The sequence below is a fragment of the Zootoca vivipara genome, chromosome 13 (assembly GCF_965207765.1).
Source record: "Zootoca vivipara chromosome 13, rZooViv2.hap1.1, whole genome shotgun sequence".
NCBI lineage: Eukaryota > Metazoa > Chordata > Lepidosauria > Squamata > Lacertidae > Zootoca > Zootoca vivipara.
This window is the reverse complement of record NC_142596.1, coordinates 45,797,154-45,814,484: the sequence shown is the minus strand read 5'-3', so window position 1 is coordinate 45,814,484 and position 17,331 is coordinate 45,797,154. Positions and strand designations below refer to the sequence as shown.

At 47.3% G+C, this 17,331-nt stretch overlaps 1 protein-coding gene across 1 annotated transcript in view; it reads right to left on the bottom strand.

Annotated features, from left to right (window-relative positions):
- The window catches only part of EMP2 (epithelial membrane protein 2), a 34,734-nt gene that overhangs the window by 7,000 nt on the left and 10,403 nt on the right, over nucleotides 1-17,331 (bottom strand). The window contains exons 2-3 of the mRNA XM_035130700.3: nucleotides 6,485-6,599; nucleotides 4,559-4,649 (exon numbers count right to left, since the gene is read on the bottom strand). Coding sequence (XP_034986591.1) covers nucleotides 4,559-4,649; nucleotides 6,485-6,562 — 169 coding nt within the window. The 5' untranslated portion in view covers nucleotides 6,563-6,599. The remainder of the gene's footprint in view (nucleotides 1-4,558; nucleotides 4,650-6,484; nucleotides 6,600-17,331) is intronic.

The following is a 17,331-nucleotide window of genomic DNA, read 5'->3' as shown; positions in this document are numbered from 1 at the left end:
AGGAGACGGCCAGTGTCAATCGCTCGTCTGAATTTAAGAAAGCAGACAGGAGAGGACTGGGTGAGGGCAGGGCTGTGTCCCGTTTCCCGTAATGGAACAGCCTCCAATAACAACAACAAATTATTTTATTTTTTATATGCCGCCCATCTGACTGGGTTTCCCCAGCCACTGGGCGGCTTTCAACAAAATATTAAAAATACATTCAAATATCAAACATTAAAAACTTCCCTAAACAGGGTTGCCTTCAAATGTCTTCTAAAAGTCAGATAGTTGTTTATTTCCTTGACATCTGATGGGAGGGTGCCACCACCAAGAAGGCCCTCTGCCTGGTCCACTGTAACCTCGCTTCTCTCAACGAAGGAACTGCCAGAAGGTCCCTATGGATTTTTATATGCTGCCCCACCCCTCCCAAAGCAATATTGCTGGATCACATCTTCGATGGTCATCCTTGGATGCTGTAGTCAGTGGTTCAAAATACATCTGCAAAGCGCCTCTTGACGCTTGCCTTCCCCCCCCCCAGCAGTCCACTCCCAGCACCATCTCAGTGCTTCCCCAAAAGGAAGTTTGTTTTCTGAGGTCTTGACAGTCACATTTAATTTCCGGGCTGATTTAAAAAAATAATGAAAAAAATATTTATATTATATATAAAAATAATCATCCCATTAATTTTTCCTTCTTGGAATCCACCTGCATCCTGCCAGTAACTTCCTCCCGCCACTGCTTGTGCAGACTGACAATAAGAAAAGGTGTCAGCCTCTTGCCAACTCTCCTGAATCCATTTCCTCAAACCCTCCCGCTCCCCGAATAAATGCAGCTTCCACAAAGTGCCAGCCAGCCCTTCCCTTCCTTCTGTTGTTCTTCAGACATCTGCGAAATCAGGGGATTAACTATGAGATGCAACCAGGGCAGGTAGAGGCATTGGAATCGTAGCATTGTAGAGTTGAAGGGGATCCTGAGGACCGTCTAGTCCCAGCCCCTTCAAGTGAAAGAATCTCAACTAGAGCATCCATGACAGATGGCCATCCAACCTCTGCTTAAAAGCCTCCAAGGAAGGAGAGGCCACAGCCTCCCGAGGGAGACTGTTCCACTGTCAAACAGCGCTTAACTTTCCATCCATCACATGCCTTGCACCTCTGTATTTCAAGCTCTAAACTCATTTAAGAGGGTCTTCTTAAATGAGCAATGCAAAGAAATAGAGGAAAACAATAGAATGGGGAAAACCAGAGATCTGTTCAAGAAAATTGGAGATATGAAAGGAACATTTCGTACAAAGATTACCATAATCAAGGACAAAAGTGGTAAGGACCTAACAGAAGCAGAAGACATCAAGAAGAGGTGGCAAGAATACACAGAGGAATTATACCAGAAAGATATGGAGGTCTCGTACACCCCAGGTAGTGTGGTTGCTGACCTTGAGCCAGACATCTTGGAGAGTGAAGTCAAATGGGCCTTAGAAAGCACTGCTAATAACAAAGCCAGTGGAAGTGATGATATTCCAGCTGAACTATTTAAAATTTTAAAAGATGATGCTGTTAAGGTGCTACACCCAATATGCCAGCAAGTTTGGAAAACTCAGCAATGGCCAGAGGATTGGAGAAGATCAGTCTACATCCCAATTCCAAAGAAGGGCAGTGCCAAAGAATGCTCCAACTACCGCACAATTGCGCTCATTTCACACGCTAGCAAGGTTATGCTTAAAATTCTACAAGGCAGGCTTAGGCAGTATGTGGACCGAGAACTCCCAGAAGTGCAAGCTGGATTTCGAAAGGGCAGAGGAACCAGAGACCAAATAGCAAACATGCGCTGGATTATGGAGAAAGCTAGAGAGTTCCAGAAAAACGTCTACTTCTGCTTCATTGACTATGCAAAAGCCTTTGACTGTGTAGACCACAGCAAACTTGGGCAAGTTCTTAAAGAAATGGGAGTGCCTGATCACCTCATCTGTCTCCTGAGAAATCTCTATGTGGGACAAGAAGCTACAGTTAGAACTGGATATGGAACAACTGATTGGTTCAAAATTGGGAAAGGAGTACGACAAGGTTGTATATTGTCTCCCTGCTTATTTAACTTATATGCAGAATTCATCATGCGAAAGGCTGGACTAGATGAATCCCAAGCCGGAATTAAGATTGCCGGAAGAAATATCAACAACCTCAGATATGCAGATGACACAACCTTGATGGCAGAAAGCGAGGAGGAATTAAAGAACCTTTTAATGAGGGTGAAAGAGGAGAGCGCAAAATATGGTCTGAAGCTCAACATCAAAAAAACCAAGATCATGGCCACTGGTCCCATCACCTCCTGGCAAATAGAAGGGGAAGAAATGGAGGCAGTGAGAGATTTTACTTTCTTGGGCTCCTTGATCACTGCAGATGGTGACAGCAGTCACGAAATTAAAAGACGCCTGCTTCTTGGGAGAAAAGCAATGACAAACCTAGACAGCATCTTAAAAAGCAGAGACATCACCTTGCCGACAAAGGTCCGTATAGTTAAAGCTATGGTTTTCCCAGTAGTGATGTATGGAAGTGAGAGCTGGACCATAAAGAAGGCTGATCGCCGAAGAATTGATGCTTTTGAATTATGGTGCTGGAGGAGACTCTTGAGAGTCCCATGGACTGCTAGAAGATCAAACCTATCAATTCTTAAGGAAATCAGCCCTGAGTGCTCCCTGGAAGGACAGATCGTGAAGCTGAGGCTCCAATACTTTGGCCACCTCATGAGAAGAGAAGACTCCTTGGAAAAGACCCTGATGTTGGGAAAGATTGAGGGCACTAGGAGAAGGGGACGGCAGAGGACAAGATGGTTGGACAGTGTTCTCGAAGCTACGAACATGAGTTTGACCAAACTACGGGAGGCAGTGCAAGACAGGAGTGCCTGGCGTGCTATGGTCCATGGGGTCACGAAGAGTCGGACACGACTAAACGACTAAACAACAACAACAACAAACTCATTGCCAATTAATATAAAGATTGCTAAGCATCATCTTTAAAAAGGAGAAGGTTAAGGGGTGATATGATAGCCATGATCAAATATATTAAAGGATGCCATATAGAGGAGGGAGAAAGGTTGTTTTCTGCTGCTCTAGAGAAAAGGACACAGAGCAATGGATTCAAACTACAAGAAAGAAGATTCCACCTAAACATTAGGAAGAACTTCCTGACAGTAAGAGCTGTTCGGAAGTGGAATTTGCTACCAAGGAGTGTGGTGGAGTCTCCTTCTTTGGAGGTCTTTAAGCAGAGGCTTGACAGCCATCTGTCAGGAATGCTTTGATGGTGTTTCCTGCTTGGCAGGGGGTTGGACTGTATGGCCCTTGTGGTCTCTTCCAACTCTATGATTCTATGATATGACTATACCATTATTGTTTTGAAAAGCAAGCTTTGAGACAAAATGCCTGCATCCTATTTTATTCTTAACATAATGGCTCTAATATCTAGCAATGTATAACCTGGTTTACTTGTACAGTATCTCTGTGCTTAAGCAACCTAGAAAGAACTGGTGAATTATCTACTAGTTTCTTGATCAGAAGGAGGAAGTTTACTGTTAGATTCATTCACAGGAGAGCATTTCTTAGGCAAGGTCTCCAGCGCTGCCACTAATTACTGCTGTGGTACATGGTCGGCAGCCGTGGCAAGTTTCCGGGTCACCTTCAAAGGTAGCCCCACATAGAGCGCATTGCAGTAATCCAAGCGAGAGATAACCAGAGCATGCACCACTCTGGCGAGACAGTCTGCAGGCAGGTAGGGTCTCAGCCTGCATACCACATGGAGCTGATAGACAGCTGCCCTGGACACAGAATTGACCTGCACCTCCATGGACAGCTGTGAGTCCAAAATGACTCCCAGGCTGCGCACCTGGTCCTTCAGGGGCACAGTTACCCCATTCAGGACCAGGGAGTCCTCCACACCTGCCCACCTCCTGTCCCCCACAAACAGTACTTCTGTCTTGTCAGGATTCAACCTCAATCCGTTAACCGCCATCCATCCTCCAAACGTCTCCAGGCGCTCACACATTCTCACCCTCCATCATAATCTGCAAGCCCTCCCCACTCGGCCACCATAGTCGCTTTCTACCTCCTCCCCCTTCCGACATCGGACAACAATGGGCAGCCAGGACAGCCAATGGGCAGCGAGATTGGAACTGCCTGCATCCAAACACAGGGCTGGCTTCGCCACAGAGGCCCCGTGGCCTCAGGGGAAATGTAGTTCTTTTTAGGAGCCAAACAAAAAAACCAGGACATTTTGCCAAGTTTTAAAAATCCCTCCGGACCCAAATTTTATCCCCCCCAAAAAACGAGGACATGTCCAGGAAAATCCAGACTCATGGCAAACCTACACAGGAACATCCTAAAAAAAGACTCGCCAACCCCCGTTCTGCATGCTGTGATGTCATCATGTTTTTCCAGCCAATGATGAAGAGAAGTGCATGGGGAAATGTTACTGTGATGATGTCACAGGTTTTTTTAAAAAAAAATGCACGCTCTTGGGAAGACATTGATGGTGGGTGGGGGGAATGAAGTAATCCCACCCTGAGATGCAGGAAAAGCCGTCTGATGACTTACCTGGGAAGGTCTCATCCAGGGCTGTACAGTTTGTGCCATTGAGGCAGCGATGCCAGACATCCGTGGAGAAGTCCTCCCCGACCCACCATGCCTGGAGAAGGATGATTTTTAAAAAGCACGTGAAAGTATAGATCTTGGAGGATTGATTGGTCGATTTCACTTTGATGCCACTTTTCCACAATCAGCTGTGCCCAAAGGGGCATACAGCAGACGTTTCAAAACATCAAAATACAAACAGAGCATGCTGGTAAATTCAAAAATGACCAAAAAAAAAAAAATCTGACAAACACAGAATACATTCAATATTACTCCCCCCGATTTGATCAGTATTCCCAATTTGATTTGATATAACATTTGCATTCCGCTTTTCCAATGGCAAATGCTGAGCTCAGAGCAGCTCACAAGAATCACAGTAGCATTGCAGTCACTATACCATCAAGTACAATACAGGTGAAACTCGGAAAATTAGAATATCGTCGAAAAGTGCATTTATTTCAGTAATGCAACTTATTCTTTTTTATTTCAATTTTAATTTTGAGAAATGCTTTCTTTTGGAAATTCCACAGTAACAAAACAAAAAGTTACAATACGGTAATACAAAAATAAACACCGCTATTACATTTCATTAATTACATTCCATTTATAATTGGCCCGCCTGACGACAAATAATTACAATTGCAACAAATCAAGGCTTGACATATCTTGCTTTGCATGTCATGCATCTATCTCATATATTGGTTTCACCTTTTAAGTTGCGTTACTGAAATAAGCGCACTTTTCGACGATATTCTAATTTTCCGAGTTTCACCTGTAAATGAAGCAAATAACAAATTCATCAAAATGGTTATTACAGTTCAATTAAGCCATAGCGATTCCAAATATCAGAAATCATTCATCAAAATGATCAATGCATTTCAACAAAGTCATGGAGACTCTTTTCCTGCACTCCAAGGAGCCTGGCTTAAATGCAGCTCAGAGGGGATTGGTGCTCTTAGCAGGCTAGATGGCTGGCTCCCATATCCTTACTCCAGAGATGGCTGACAGCAGCCAAAGGCCAATGTCAGGGAGGGCAATGCTGGCCAGTCTCTTCCCCGGCCTCCTGCTGGGGAGGCAGCAGGTTCAAGACATCCAGCGCCTCCAGTAAAGTACATAGAGCAGGCATCCCCAAACTTCAGCCCTCCAGATGTTTTGGACTACAATTCCCATCATCCCTGACCACTGGTCCTGTTAGCTAGGGATCATGAGAGTTGTAGGCCAAAACATCTGGAGGGCCGCAATTTCGGGATGCCTGACGTAGAGTGTCTCCACTTTCAGTTTGTGGAGTCTTTTTCACTTCCATTTCGAGGACTTTCTTTTAATCTTTGAACACCAGGCAGGTAGGCAGGCAGGCAGGCAGGCAGGCAGGCAGGTGCGCGCACACACACACACACACCATAGCTGCCAAGTACCCCGTTTTCTCCGGGAAACACCCGTTTTTACTTACCTTTTCCCAGTGGTCCCCCGTATCACTTCGTCTCCCGTTTTTCTCCGCTATTTTCTCCTGCCGGTGGCCATTTTTTTTCTTTCCAATTTGCCCTTCTATGGGCACCAAAAATGGCTGCCGCCGGCTTCAAAAGTCGCATCTACACATGTCCGGAAGTGCATAGACGCGACTTCCGGTGTCGGCGGCGGCAATTTTCGGTGCCCATAGATGGGCGGAGCAATACCGGAAGTTGCGTCGATGCACTTCCTGACATGCGTACAAGCGACTTTCGAAGCCGCCAGCAGCCATTTTTGGTGCCCATAGAAGGGCAAAGCGACACTGGAAGTTACGTCGACGCAACTTCCGGTGTCACACGGCTGCCGGTCCCGGATTCTGCAGTCCGGGACTCGGAAGGTAAGACACACACACCAAATCAAAATTAATGCTGTTGTCGGGCAACTTACGCTATCAATCGTGGCGATGAACAGAAGGGCAGCTGAGCTGATGTGGAAGACAATGATGAAGGCGAGGAGAATCAACATCCTTGCGAGGGAAGGGTTGCTTCAGAGGAAGAGAATGCTGTACCAAAGGAGGGAAAGAGGTTCAGAGCTTTGGAAATGCGTGCTTACGGTGAAATGATGACGATGATGGTTTTTTATTAAATTTATATACCACTTTTCTTCAAAAGACCACCGGCTGGCTTAAAACACAGAACTTAAAACAATACAATTCCGTACGCATCATGATATCTATAGAGCAAACGAGGTTTTATAATAATAATATGTAATAACGCATACATACAGTGGTGCCTCGACTTACGAATTTAATCCGTTCCGAAGGCACCTTCGTAAGTCGAAAAAAGCCATTGGAAATGCAATTTCCCATAGGAATGCATTGGAAACGGAAAAATTCATAAGTCAAAGCAGCCCTATCTAAAAATTTGTATCTCAAAAAATCCCTATCTGAAACCACTGCAGTTTTTTTCCGGATGTCGAGACATTCGTAAGCGCGCGGCCATTACCCCCATTCGTAAGTCGAAAAATTCGGCTGTCGAGTCGTTCGTAAATCGAGGTACCACTGAACATAATGCACACTCTCACAAGAAAAACACTCCTATAGAAACCTGAAAATAAATTCATGCATGAGAAATACTGCAATTTTCACATGCTCCTGCAGAATGGAAGCAAGCGAGGGATTTATTGGAAGAAACTAAGGCAGACGTACAACTGGGCATTTGTGAACCACTGAGAACCTCGAAAGGTCTCACGCACAGGCCTTTGTCAACCAATCCGCTATTGGGCTTTCATATGCTTTTATTTTTTGCTTCAACAATCCCCTTTAGATCCAACGTTCCATATCTTTTGGCGAGCCAAAGGGACATCTGTTGCAGCTTGCTAAGCTAACACTGTGGCATTTGGGCATGCAACCGAACTCAACCTATGTACAGTACCTTTATTCTTTTTTGGGGGGGGGGATAAAAACATAAAACGAAGCTGGCAGCCCCAGACAAGCTGTCGTCTTTCATTTTGAACAGACTAAGGGTTGTTGCTTTGTGGCTTAAAAAACAAAAGTTTTCAAAACAGTTAAAAAGAGCTAAGTCTTGCTTTAGCATCTGGTTTCGATCAACTCCAATGTTGCAAATCCAAAAGAGGGCAGGTCCATCTTGCAGAGGTTAGGGCGAATAATAATAATAATAATAATAATAATAATAATAATAATAATAATAATAATAATTTATCTATACCCTGCCCTTCTGGATGGGTTTTCCCCAGCCACTCTGGGTGGCTTCCAACAAAAGATTAAAAGTACATTAAAACATCAGTCATTAAAAACTTCCCTAAACAGGGCTGCCTTCAGATGTCTTCTAAATGTCATATAGTTGTTCATTTCCTTGACATCTGATGGGAGGGTGTTCCACAGGGCGGGTGCCACTACCGAGAAGGCCCCCTGCAACTTTGCAGTGAGGGAACCACCAGAAGGCCCTCGAAGCTGGACCTCAATTAGCCAAGCTGGCTAGAGAGAGAGGGAGCTTCCATGCACCAAGGCAATCTATCTGGCAGTACCAAATTCCAGGGGCAAAGCATGGGGAAGGGCAGCTGCCTTGATGCCCTGCTTCTGGGATTCCCAGGGGCATCTGGCTGTGTTCCTTTGTGGGCCGCATGCCAGTGATGCGCTGGGCCAGAGGCATAGGTGGGTGGAGAGATAGATGTGACTCTACATTAGCCTACATTCCAGCCATGCCAAAGCCACAGGTTTCTACATGCACACACGGGTCTCTCCATCCTGCATCCAGGCAAGCAAGAGGCATTATCACAGCTCAAAGGCAGATTCCCACCAGGTAAAAAGCACTTGAAAAGTGGGAGTGGCGAGGGCTGCAGCTTGGGGAGAGGTGGGGTGTATTTGTCCTCTTCCCATTGGCTTCTGGTTGGCTGCTCTGAGTATAGAATGCTGAGCAAGACTTTGGCCCGATTCAGCTGAGCTCTTCTAAAGTTCTTTCTCTCTTCGTTCCATCTCGCCTCATTTCCTCGTCCTTCTTTTTTTGCATTTTAATTTTGGGAAGACGGGCATCTCAAACACAACAGACAAGCCTTCTTCCTCTCTGCACAAGCCAGCAATCCATAAAGGAAGCCATCGGACCTGATGTTGAACCCAGGCACCAGGGAGCTCAAGCTGTTCCCCTTCTGTTACCGGCGGAATAAACGGAAATGGCCTCAGCCCAGTATACCTGAAGGAGCGTCTCCAGCCCCATCGTTCAGCCCAGACACTGAGGTCCTGCTCCAAGGGCCTTCTGGCGGTTCCCTCCCTGCGAGAAGTGAGGTTACAGGGAACCAGGCAGAGGGCCTTCTCGGTAGTGGCACCAGCCCTGTGGAACACTCTCGCATCAGATGTCAAGGAGATAAACAACTATGTAACTTTTAGAAGACATCTGAAGGCAGCACTGTTTAGGGAAGTTTTATTCAGATGTCAAGGGACCCAGGTGGCGCTGTGGGTTAAACCACTGAGCCTAGGGCTTGCTGATCAGAAGGTTGGCGGTTCGAATCCCTGTGACGGGGTGAGCTCCCGTTGCTTGGTCCCAGCTCCTGCCAACCTAGCAGTTCGAAAGCACGTCAAAATGCAAGTAGATAAATAGGAACCGCTACAGCGGGAAGGTAAACGGCGTTTCCATGTGCTGCTCTGGTTTGCCAGAAGCAGCTTTGTCATGTTGGCCACATGACCTGGAAGCTATACGCCGGCTCCCTCGGCCAATAATGCAAGATGAGCGCGCAACCCCAGAGTCGGTCACGGCTGGACCTAATGGTCAGGGGTCCCTTTACCTTTACCTTTATTCTGTTTAATATTCTGTTGGGAGCCACCCAGAGTGGCTGGGGAAACCCAACCAGATAGGCAGGCTATAAATAATAATTATTGTTGTCATTGTTATCCATATCCAAAGCTGAAGATCTGCCAGATGTGGTGAAGGCTGGTCCATTAGGGTGAACAGACCAACCTAGACACCTACTGGGGTGACTGAAATTCTGCATGATGTGTCGGCGCATTGGTCAAAAGGCCACCATTCCATAATGCAACCGTGTGAAAGGAACATCGGAACAGAAGCGCCAGCCTTATCATCCTGAAAACCAACACAACATTCCCCATGTCTGAATGTACCCAGTGGGCGAAACACACATCTTGCAGCCTGCAAAACGTCCAGTTCTGGGCACTACAATTTAAGAAGGATGTTGACCAGCTGGAATATGTGCAGAGGAGGGCAACCAAGACGATCAAGGGCCTGGCAACCAAGCTGTATGAGAGAGTTGGGTATGTTTAGCCTGGAAAAGAGGAGACTGAGAGGAGATAGGATAGCCATCTTCAAATACCTCAAGGGCTGTCACATGGAAGAGGGAGCAAGCTTGTTTTCTCCTGCTCCCAAACGAATGGATTCAAGCTGCAAGAAAGGAGATTCTGACTCAACATCAGGAAGAACTTTCTGACGGTAAGAGCTCTTCAGCAGTGGAACGGTCTCCCTCGGGAGGCTGTGGACTCTCCTTCCTTTGACATTTTAAAGCAGAGGTTGGATGGCCACCTTCCACGGATGCTTTAGCTGAGATTCCTGCATTGCAGGGAGCTGGACTAGACTACCATTGGGAGGTCTCCTTCCAACTATTTGATTATTCTAACAGCCCCACGCCCATTTGACAAATGGCATGTGACAGGATCAACGCTATCAGCCGAAGGACAGAAGCAACGCTGTCCGTGAAGGATCGTTTCCTCGTGCCCCAGGATGATAAGCCTCAAGATTCTCACAAGGATGTTATTAGGACAATTAAGATGATGGTACCGGACTCATCTCAATGACTTCTCCCCCACTTGGGCAAAAAGTTGCCAGGGAGAATGGAAGGAAACGCCAGCCAAAGGGTCACCCTTTTGGCACAGCCAGTGGCTTCCGTTTTCTAAAACACACACACACAAACAAACAAAACAGTGTTTCCTAAATGTGTCACACAGGTTATTTTAGTAATCCTTCTTACAAGCCAGTAAAGGAGCTGACATGCACAGTCTCTCGATGGACAGTTTCGCAGCTTTAAATCTCTCGATATCCAGTTTTGCAGCTTGGGGTGGATACAGTGCAACCAAGGCACCTCGGAGCAAATGTAGCATGGTTGCCAGGGCCGTCTTAAGCACCTTTAGCGCCCTGGCGCCGTGGTGCGATGGATCCCTCCGCCGCCCCCCGCCGCCCCGTTTTCCAGCGCGGCAGGTGGACGGGCGGGTGGGCTCAGCGCACAGTGCAGTCGCCAAGGGCTCTGCTGCACGGTGGGCGGGCGGCCTTGCTGCACGGCGGAGCGGCCAGCGGGCGGGCAGGCGCGGCTGTGTGGTGCCCCCCCTGGTGGGCCGGCGCCGTGGCGCCCTGCACCACCCACCCTGGCCGTAGAGCCGGCCCTGATGGTTACTGAATGGGCCAGGCAAGCATTGTGGTTAGAGTGCCAGACCAGAACTGGCCTACCTTGCAGGGTGGTTGTGTGAGTGACAGGAGGAAGACGCTGACAGGACATTCCTGCTAAGTGTGGGTGACATGCAGAGGAGGAGCAGGACTGCAAATGGTTTTAGGAGGGTAAAGGTTTGCCTTTTCAAGACTCTACATCAGGGGTCAGCAAACTTTTTCAGCAGGGGGCCGGTCCACTGTCCCTCAGACCTTGTGGGGGGCCGGACTATATTTTGGAAAAAAATAATAATGAACGAATTATTATGCCCCACAAATAACCCAGAGATGCATTTTAAATAAAAGGACTCATTCTACTCATATAAAAACACGCTGATTCCCAGACCGCCTGCGGGCCGGATTCAGAAGGCGATGGGGCCACATCTGGCCCACGGGCCTTAGGTTGACTACTCCCTGCTCTACATTCTCAACGAAAACCCTTCTCTCCAGAAAAGTCTGTGTCTGGATTTGCTCCGTATCTGTCAGCTCCCGACCACCATCCCTCACAGTTAGCTAGTTCACTTTCAAGGAAACATAGGCTGGTTGTAGACAATTTGGTCTTCAGCGTGTTGACAAACTAATTCCATTTGGGTTGTTCAAGGGAGATCTTCTTTCCTAGGTTCACGGCAGCAGCATAGCTAGGTGCTCTGGTGCCCGGTGCGGCGTGCGCGTCGGCCGGGGCTCCACTTCGTTCTGGGGCACTGCCAGGAGCTCTGTCCCTTTGCAGTCCCTCCTGCCTGGCCCTGCCCCCATGGCAGCTGCTCTTGCTGCTGCTGAGGTTGCAAGGAGCCCGGGACGAGGAGGAGCCGCAGGCAGCCCCTCCTGGACTGGGCGGGTGCCCTCCAACTTCTCTCCTCCAGCAAACCAGACAGGGGCGCCGCAGAGAAAAGAGGGGTGTGATGGGCGAGGGGAGAGAAGATCAAAGAGACGCGGGGTGGGGAGCGGCGAAGGGAGTGGGGAGAAATCCGAGAGCAAAGGAAGGACGACAACTAGGGGGGAAGATGGAAGCAACGTGAATACAGGAGGCGGGTGAGAAGGCAGGAGGAAGCCAAAGAAAGAAGACCCGCCCATGGGGACGGGGCGAGCCAAGGCAGGGGCACTGCGTGGAGCCTCTCCTCGGCCTCAGCTGAGGGAGAGGCAGTGGGCAGGCGCCTAGCGCCAGCCACTTTACATTACATTTCTGGACTGAACTAAAAAGTTTCGTGAGCCCATCAGATCATGAAGCTGAGGCTCCAATACTTTGGCCACCTCATGAGAAGAGAAGACTCCCTGGAAAAGACCCTGATGTTGGGAAAGATTGAGGGCACCAGGAGAAGAGGACGACAGAGGACGAGATGGTTGGACAGTGTTCTCGAAGCTACGAACATGAGTTTGACCAAACTGCTGCGGGAGGCAGTGGAAGACAGGAGTGCCTGGCGTGCTATGGTCCATGGGGTCACGAAGAGTCGGACACGACTAAACGACTAAACAACAACAAGGGGCCATTTAAAAAAATCATATTTTTGTCATTTTGTCACCCCCTCCTCACTGATGACACCCAGGGAGGGTCGCACCCCCCTTCCTATGCTCCTGTCTCACGGGCATCCAGACCAATTAGAAAATGTTCATAGTTTTCATGTGTTTTTGTTTGTTTGCTTTTTAAGAAACTTACGGACCTGGGCTCTCCTTTGGGAGGAATGGCAAAATATAAATTTGATAAATAAATAAAACTATGAATGCTACTCTGCAAAAAACCCAATCCCACCACCTCCTGGCAAATAGAAGGGGAAGAAATGGAGGCAGTGAGAGATTTTACTTTCTTGGGCTTCGTGATCACTGCAGATGGTGACAGCAGTCACAAAATTAAAAGACGCCTGCTTCTTGGGAGAAAAGCAATGACAAACCTAGACAGCATCTTAAAAAGCAGAGACATCACCTTGCCTACAAAGGTCCATATAGTTAAAGCTATGGTAGTAGTGATGTATGGAAGTGAGAGCTGGACCATAAAGAAGGCTGATCGCCGAAGAATTGATGCTTTTGAATTGTGGTGCTGGAGGAGACTCTTGAGAGTCCCATGGACTGCAAGAAGATCAAACCTATCCATTCTGAAGGAAATCAGCCCTGAGTGCTCGCTGGAAGGGCAGATCGTGAAGCTGAGGCTCCAAGACTTTGGCCACCTCATGAGAAGAGAAGACTCCCTGGAAAAGACCCTAATGTTGGGAAAGATGGAGGGTACAAGGAGAAGGGGACGACAGAGGACGATGGTTGGACAGTGTTCTCAAAGCTACCAACATGAGTTTGACCAAACTACGGGAGGCAGTGGAAGACAGGAGTAGCTGGCGTCACAAAGAGTCGGACACGACTAAACGACTCAACTCAACAACAACAACAACCCACTGAATAGGATCTTATCAGTGGAAAACCTGGAGAGATATTTTGCTAAAGTGAGCTTCAGTTCGGCAGGTAAGATTGCATTTTTGCAATGGGGGAATTAATTGATATATATTAACAAAATACAGAGCAAGCAAAAGTGTGAAGGAACATTCTTTCTCTAACTCTGCACTTAGAGCAGGCATCCCCAAACTGCGGCCCTCCAGATGTTTTGGCCTACAACTCCCATGATCCCTAGCTAACAGGACCAGTGGTCAGGGAAGATGCGAATTGTAGTCCAAAACATCTAGAGGGCCGAAGTCTGGGGATGCCTGACTTGGAGAAACCTAGTGCAGAGTAGTACAAGGGGCTCTCCCAGGTGTCTTATTTGTTGAACATTCATCCTAATTTTCTTGCACCTGGTTTATGAAGGGGTTAGATTACAACCTGCCTTATTATGCATCTGTACTGATTTGCTAGGGACCCAGGTGGCGCTGTGGGCTAAACCACTGAGCCTAGGGCTTGCTGATCAGAAGGTCGGCGGTTCGAATCCCTGTGACGGGGTGAGCTCCCGTTGCTTGGTCCCAGCTCCTGCCAACCTAGCAGTTCGAAAGCATGTCAAAATGCAAGTAGATAAATAGGAACCGCTACAGCGGGAAGGGAAACGGCGTTTCCATGTGCTGCTCTGGTTTGCCAGAAGCGGCTTTGTCATGCTGGCCACATGACCTGGAAGCTATACGCCGGCTCCCTCGGCCAATAATGCGAGATGAGCGCGCAACCCCAGAGTCGGTCACGACTGGACCTAATGGTCAGGGGTCCCTTTACCTTTACTAATTTGCTATAGTTACTAATTTGCTATAATATACTAATATACTATATAATATACTAATATACTATACTATACTATATAATATAATATATATAATATACTATACTATATAATATACTAATTTGCTATAATGAGCGCCCATCCCGGGTTTTTTCTTTAACGTCTTCCCATTGGCCATTCATCCACTCTCCACTTTTCAATGCATTTCCCTGTCACTTTCCTAACAGCAAAAAATCAGTGGTGTCCAAACTTTTTTCAAAGAGGGCAAGATTTGATGACGTGAAGGGCCGTGTTGGCCGACCAAAGGGCCGACCAAAGTTGTTGAGCTTTTGTAAAGATTGGGGTAAAATAATAAAAAAGCTCAATAACAGGATTGATGTTGTTGAGCTTCTTTTAGGATTGAAGTTGTTGAGGGTTTTTTTTAGGATTTTACCCCAGGAAGTAAACTGCCACAGGGGCCTGATTAAACCGACCGGCGGGCCGGCTTAGGCCCCTAAAATGGACTTTGAATATGCCTGCGACTAAGGCGACAGAGCACTCTAATCTGCTTCAATTGCACAAAACTAATTTCCTGGTATCCGCTGGCATCCCAGAAAATAGCAATGGTCTGGAGGAGGCCCGGGTCTCTCTCGATCCCCGCCATGGAAATTCTGCAAGATACCCTTTGGCCGGTATAATGGTGTAAAAGTCAAGTCCCTGCCTTGGCCTGAGCCCTCAAGTTCCGCCAGTCTGAGGAAGACAGTCTTAACCTAAGAACTGCCTTCTTGGACCAGACCAAAGCATTCTGTTTCCGACAAAAGTCCAGCCAGATGCCCTTCTCCCCCTGGGAAATAGCGGTACACAATCTGTCAAAACAGCCCAGAGAAGGAATGAGATAAGGAATGCGAACTGGAAGGATATGTGAAAATATGTCAAAATAGCTTTGACAGGCCTCTTCGGAAACTATTCAAATAGGTCTTATTCCAAATAGTAATCTCAGCTGTGGCCAGAGAAACCTGGATCTGCTGAAGAACATTGTATAGGATCAGGATTTATAGGGGAGTATTCAATATTCAGTCAGTGACAGGTATTTCAATTTCAGTATCTGGGATCATAGAATCATAGAGTTGGAAGAGATCACAAGGGCCATCCAGTCCAACCCCCTGCCGAGCAGGAAACACCATCAAAGCATTCTTGACATATGCCTGTCAAGCCTCTGCTTGAAGACCTCCAAAGAAGGAGACTCCACCACACTCCTTGGCAGCAAATTCCACTGCCGAACAGCTCTTACTGTCAGGATCCTTCAGTGGTACGATGAATGGACAAAGCTGTTTCAGCTCAGACAAAATGCAGATCACCAGCTCACAGGGAAGCAATCACTCTCAGAGATATGGCACATCATCCAATTTTTTTATTCTTCCACTGCCACCAATTTTGTGGGGGAAAACCAGGGTTCCCTGGTGAAGTATTGAGTCTCAGTCAGGTAGAGCTAACGATGAAGATTAAAGTTTATTTCAAACACAAACAAGTTTTGAAATATATTCGAAACGCCGTCACTCTATTCCCTCTCAGCCTTGTCCCTGCCTCTCACTCACTCTGACTCCTCTATAATCTCCCCCACCCCAAAAGAACCAACTGAACTGTCAAAACCTCTGGGCTGAGCCTCAAAATCAGGTAGGCTCCGCCCCCAGGCTTTCTTATTGGTCAGCATATTAACCCTTTCTCTCCCCCAATACAAACATATCCACAAAGAATGGGCAAACACCACAGTGCTTGGGGGGGGGGGGGCAAGAGGGTGGTTCATGAGTGCACAAGATTGCGGTACCCAAAATGGGTTCTGTGATCCTGGATAGCTACCGGTAATTTGGTTAGAGTGAGGTGCTGATAACGCCAAGGTTGCAGGTTCGATCCCTGTATGGGACAGCTGCAAATTCCTGCATTGCAGAGGGTCGGACTAGATGGCCCTCAGGGTCCCTTCCAGCTACAATTCTATGATTCTATGACAAGCATTCCCAAACTTCGGCCCTCCAGATGTTTTGGACTACAATTCCCATCATCCCTGACCACTGGTCCTCTTAGCTAAGGATCATGGGAGTTGTAGGCCAAAACATCTGGAGGGCCGCAGTTTGGGGATGCCTGTTCTATGCTGTTCCAGAGGGTAGAAACCAAACCAATAGATTCAAATGACAAGAAAAATGACTCTAACCAAACATTTGGAAGAACTTTCTGACAGTGAGGGTTGTTGGACAGTGGAATAGACTCCCTAGGGAGGTGGCGAACTCTCCTTTGTCGGAGGTTTTTAAGCAAAGGTCAGCTATCGTGTATGATCTAGTGGAGATTCCTGCATTGCAGGGGGTTGGACTAGATGATTTTTGGGATCCCCTTTCAACCCTACAATTCTATGGTTTTATGGTACCAACTTTTCACCATTTCTGTTTTCCCAGGAATTTGGCCGGTATCCATGGCTGGTTGTTTGGGGTCTATATATCTTTGTCTTTTTTTTCATTCCTGGGTTTCATTCCGGTTGCTTCAGGATTTTTCTGTTGTGGGAAGGGCTTTGTAAATTCAGTAAACCTTGACCCAACCCTAAAACACCCAGCTGAGGGCCCGTATTCCCTTTTTCTAAGGGAGACATTTGAGCAGGAGGAACAAGGCCTGTGTCTTAGTTTGGGATTGGCAAATGGATGAGCTGGTACCAAGTCTCCCACCTTGGACAATCAGGGCTGCAAATGCCTTCTGCTTCTCTCTCAAACTGTACCCCCAGCCCACCCTCGAGTGGCCCCTGCTCCATTCAGGGCAAACTTTTTGACCCCTGCCTATTGTGTACCCGTTTGTTCAACAGCTATTCAGCTTCCTGCCTTGGCCTGCCGAAAGGAAAACCCAAGTGCTTTGTTCCAAACCAAACTCCAACTTTCCCTCTCCACGCCATGCTGTGGAGGGACAGACGAAACTGGGGAGAAATATCCTGGCCTTGCAGAAAGTAAAAAAAAATAAATCCGTTAAAGGGAGTTTGCAAAAGAGTGTTATAAAAATTTCAAGGTCTCAAATATAGACTAAATATTCATAAAGCCACACCTATCTAAATATATGAACCATGTGTCTGAAAAAGTATGGGAGAGCAATCCTGAAGCCGTTCCGACTCTCCCATTGACCTCAAATATTCCTCTGCAGTAAGGGAGGCAAATGAGGAAAGCCTT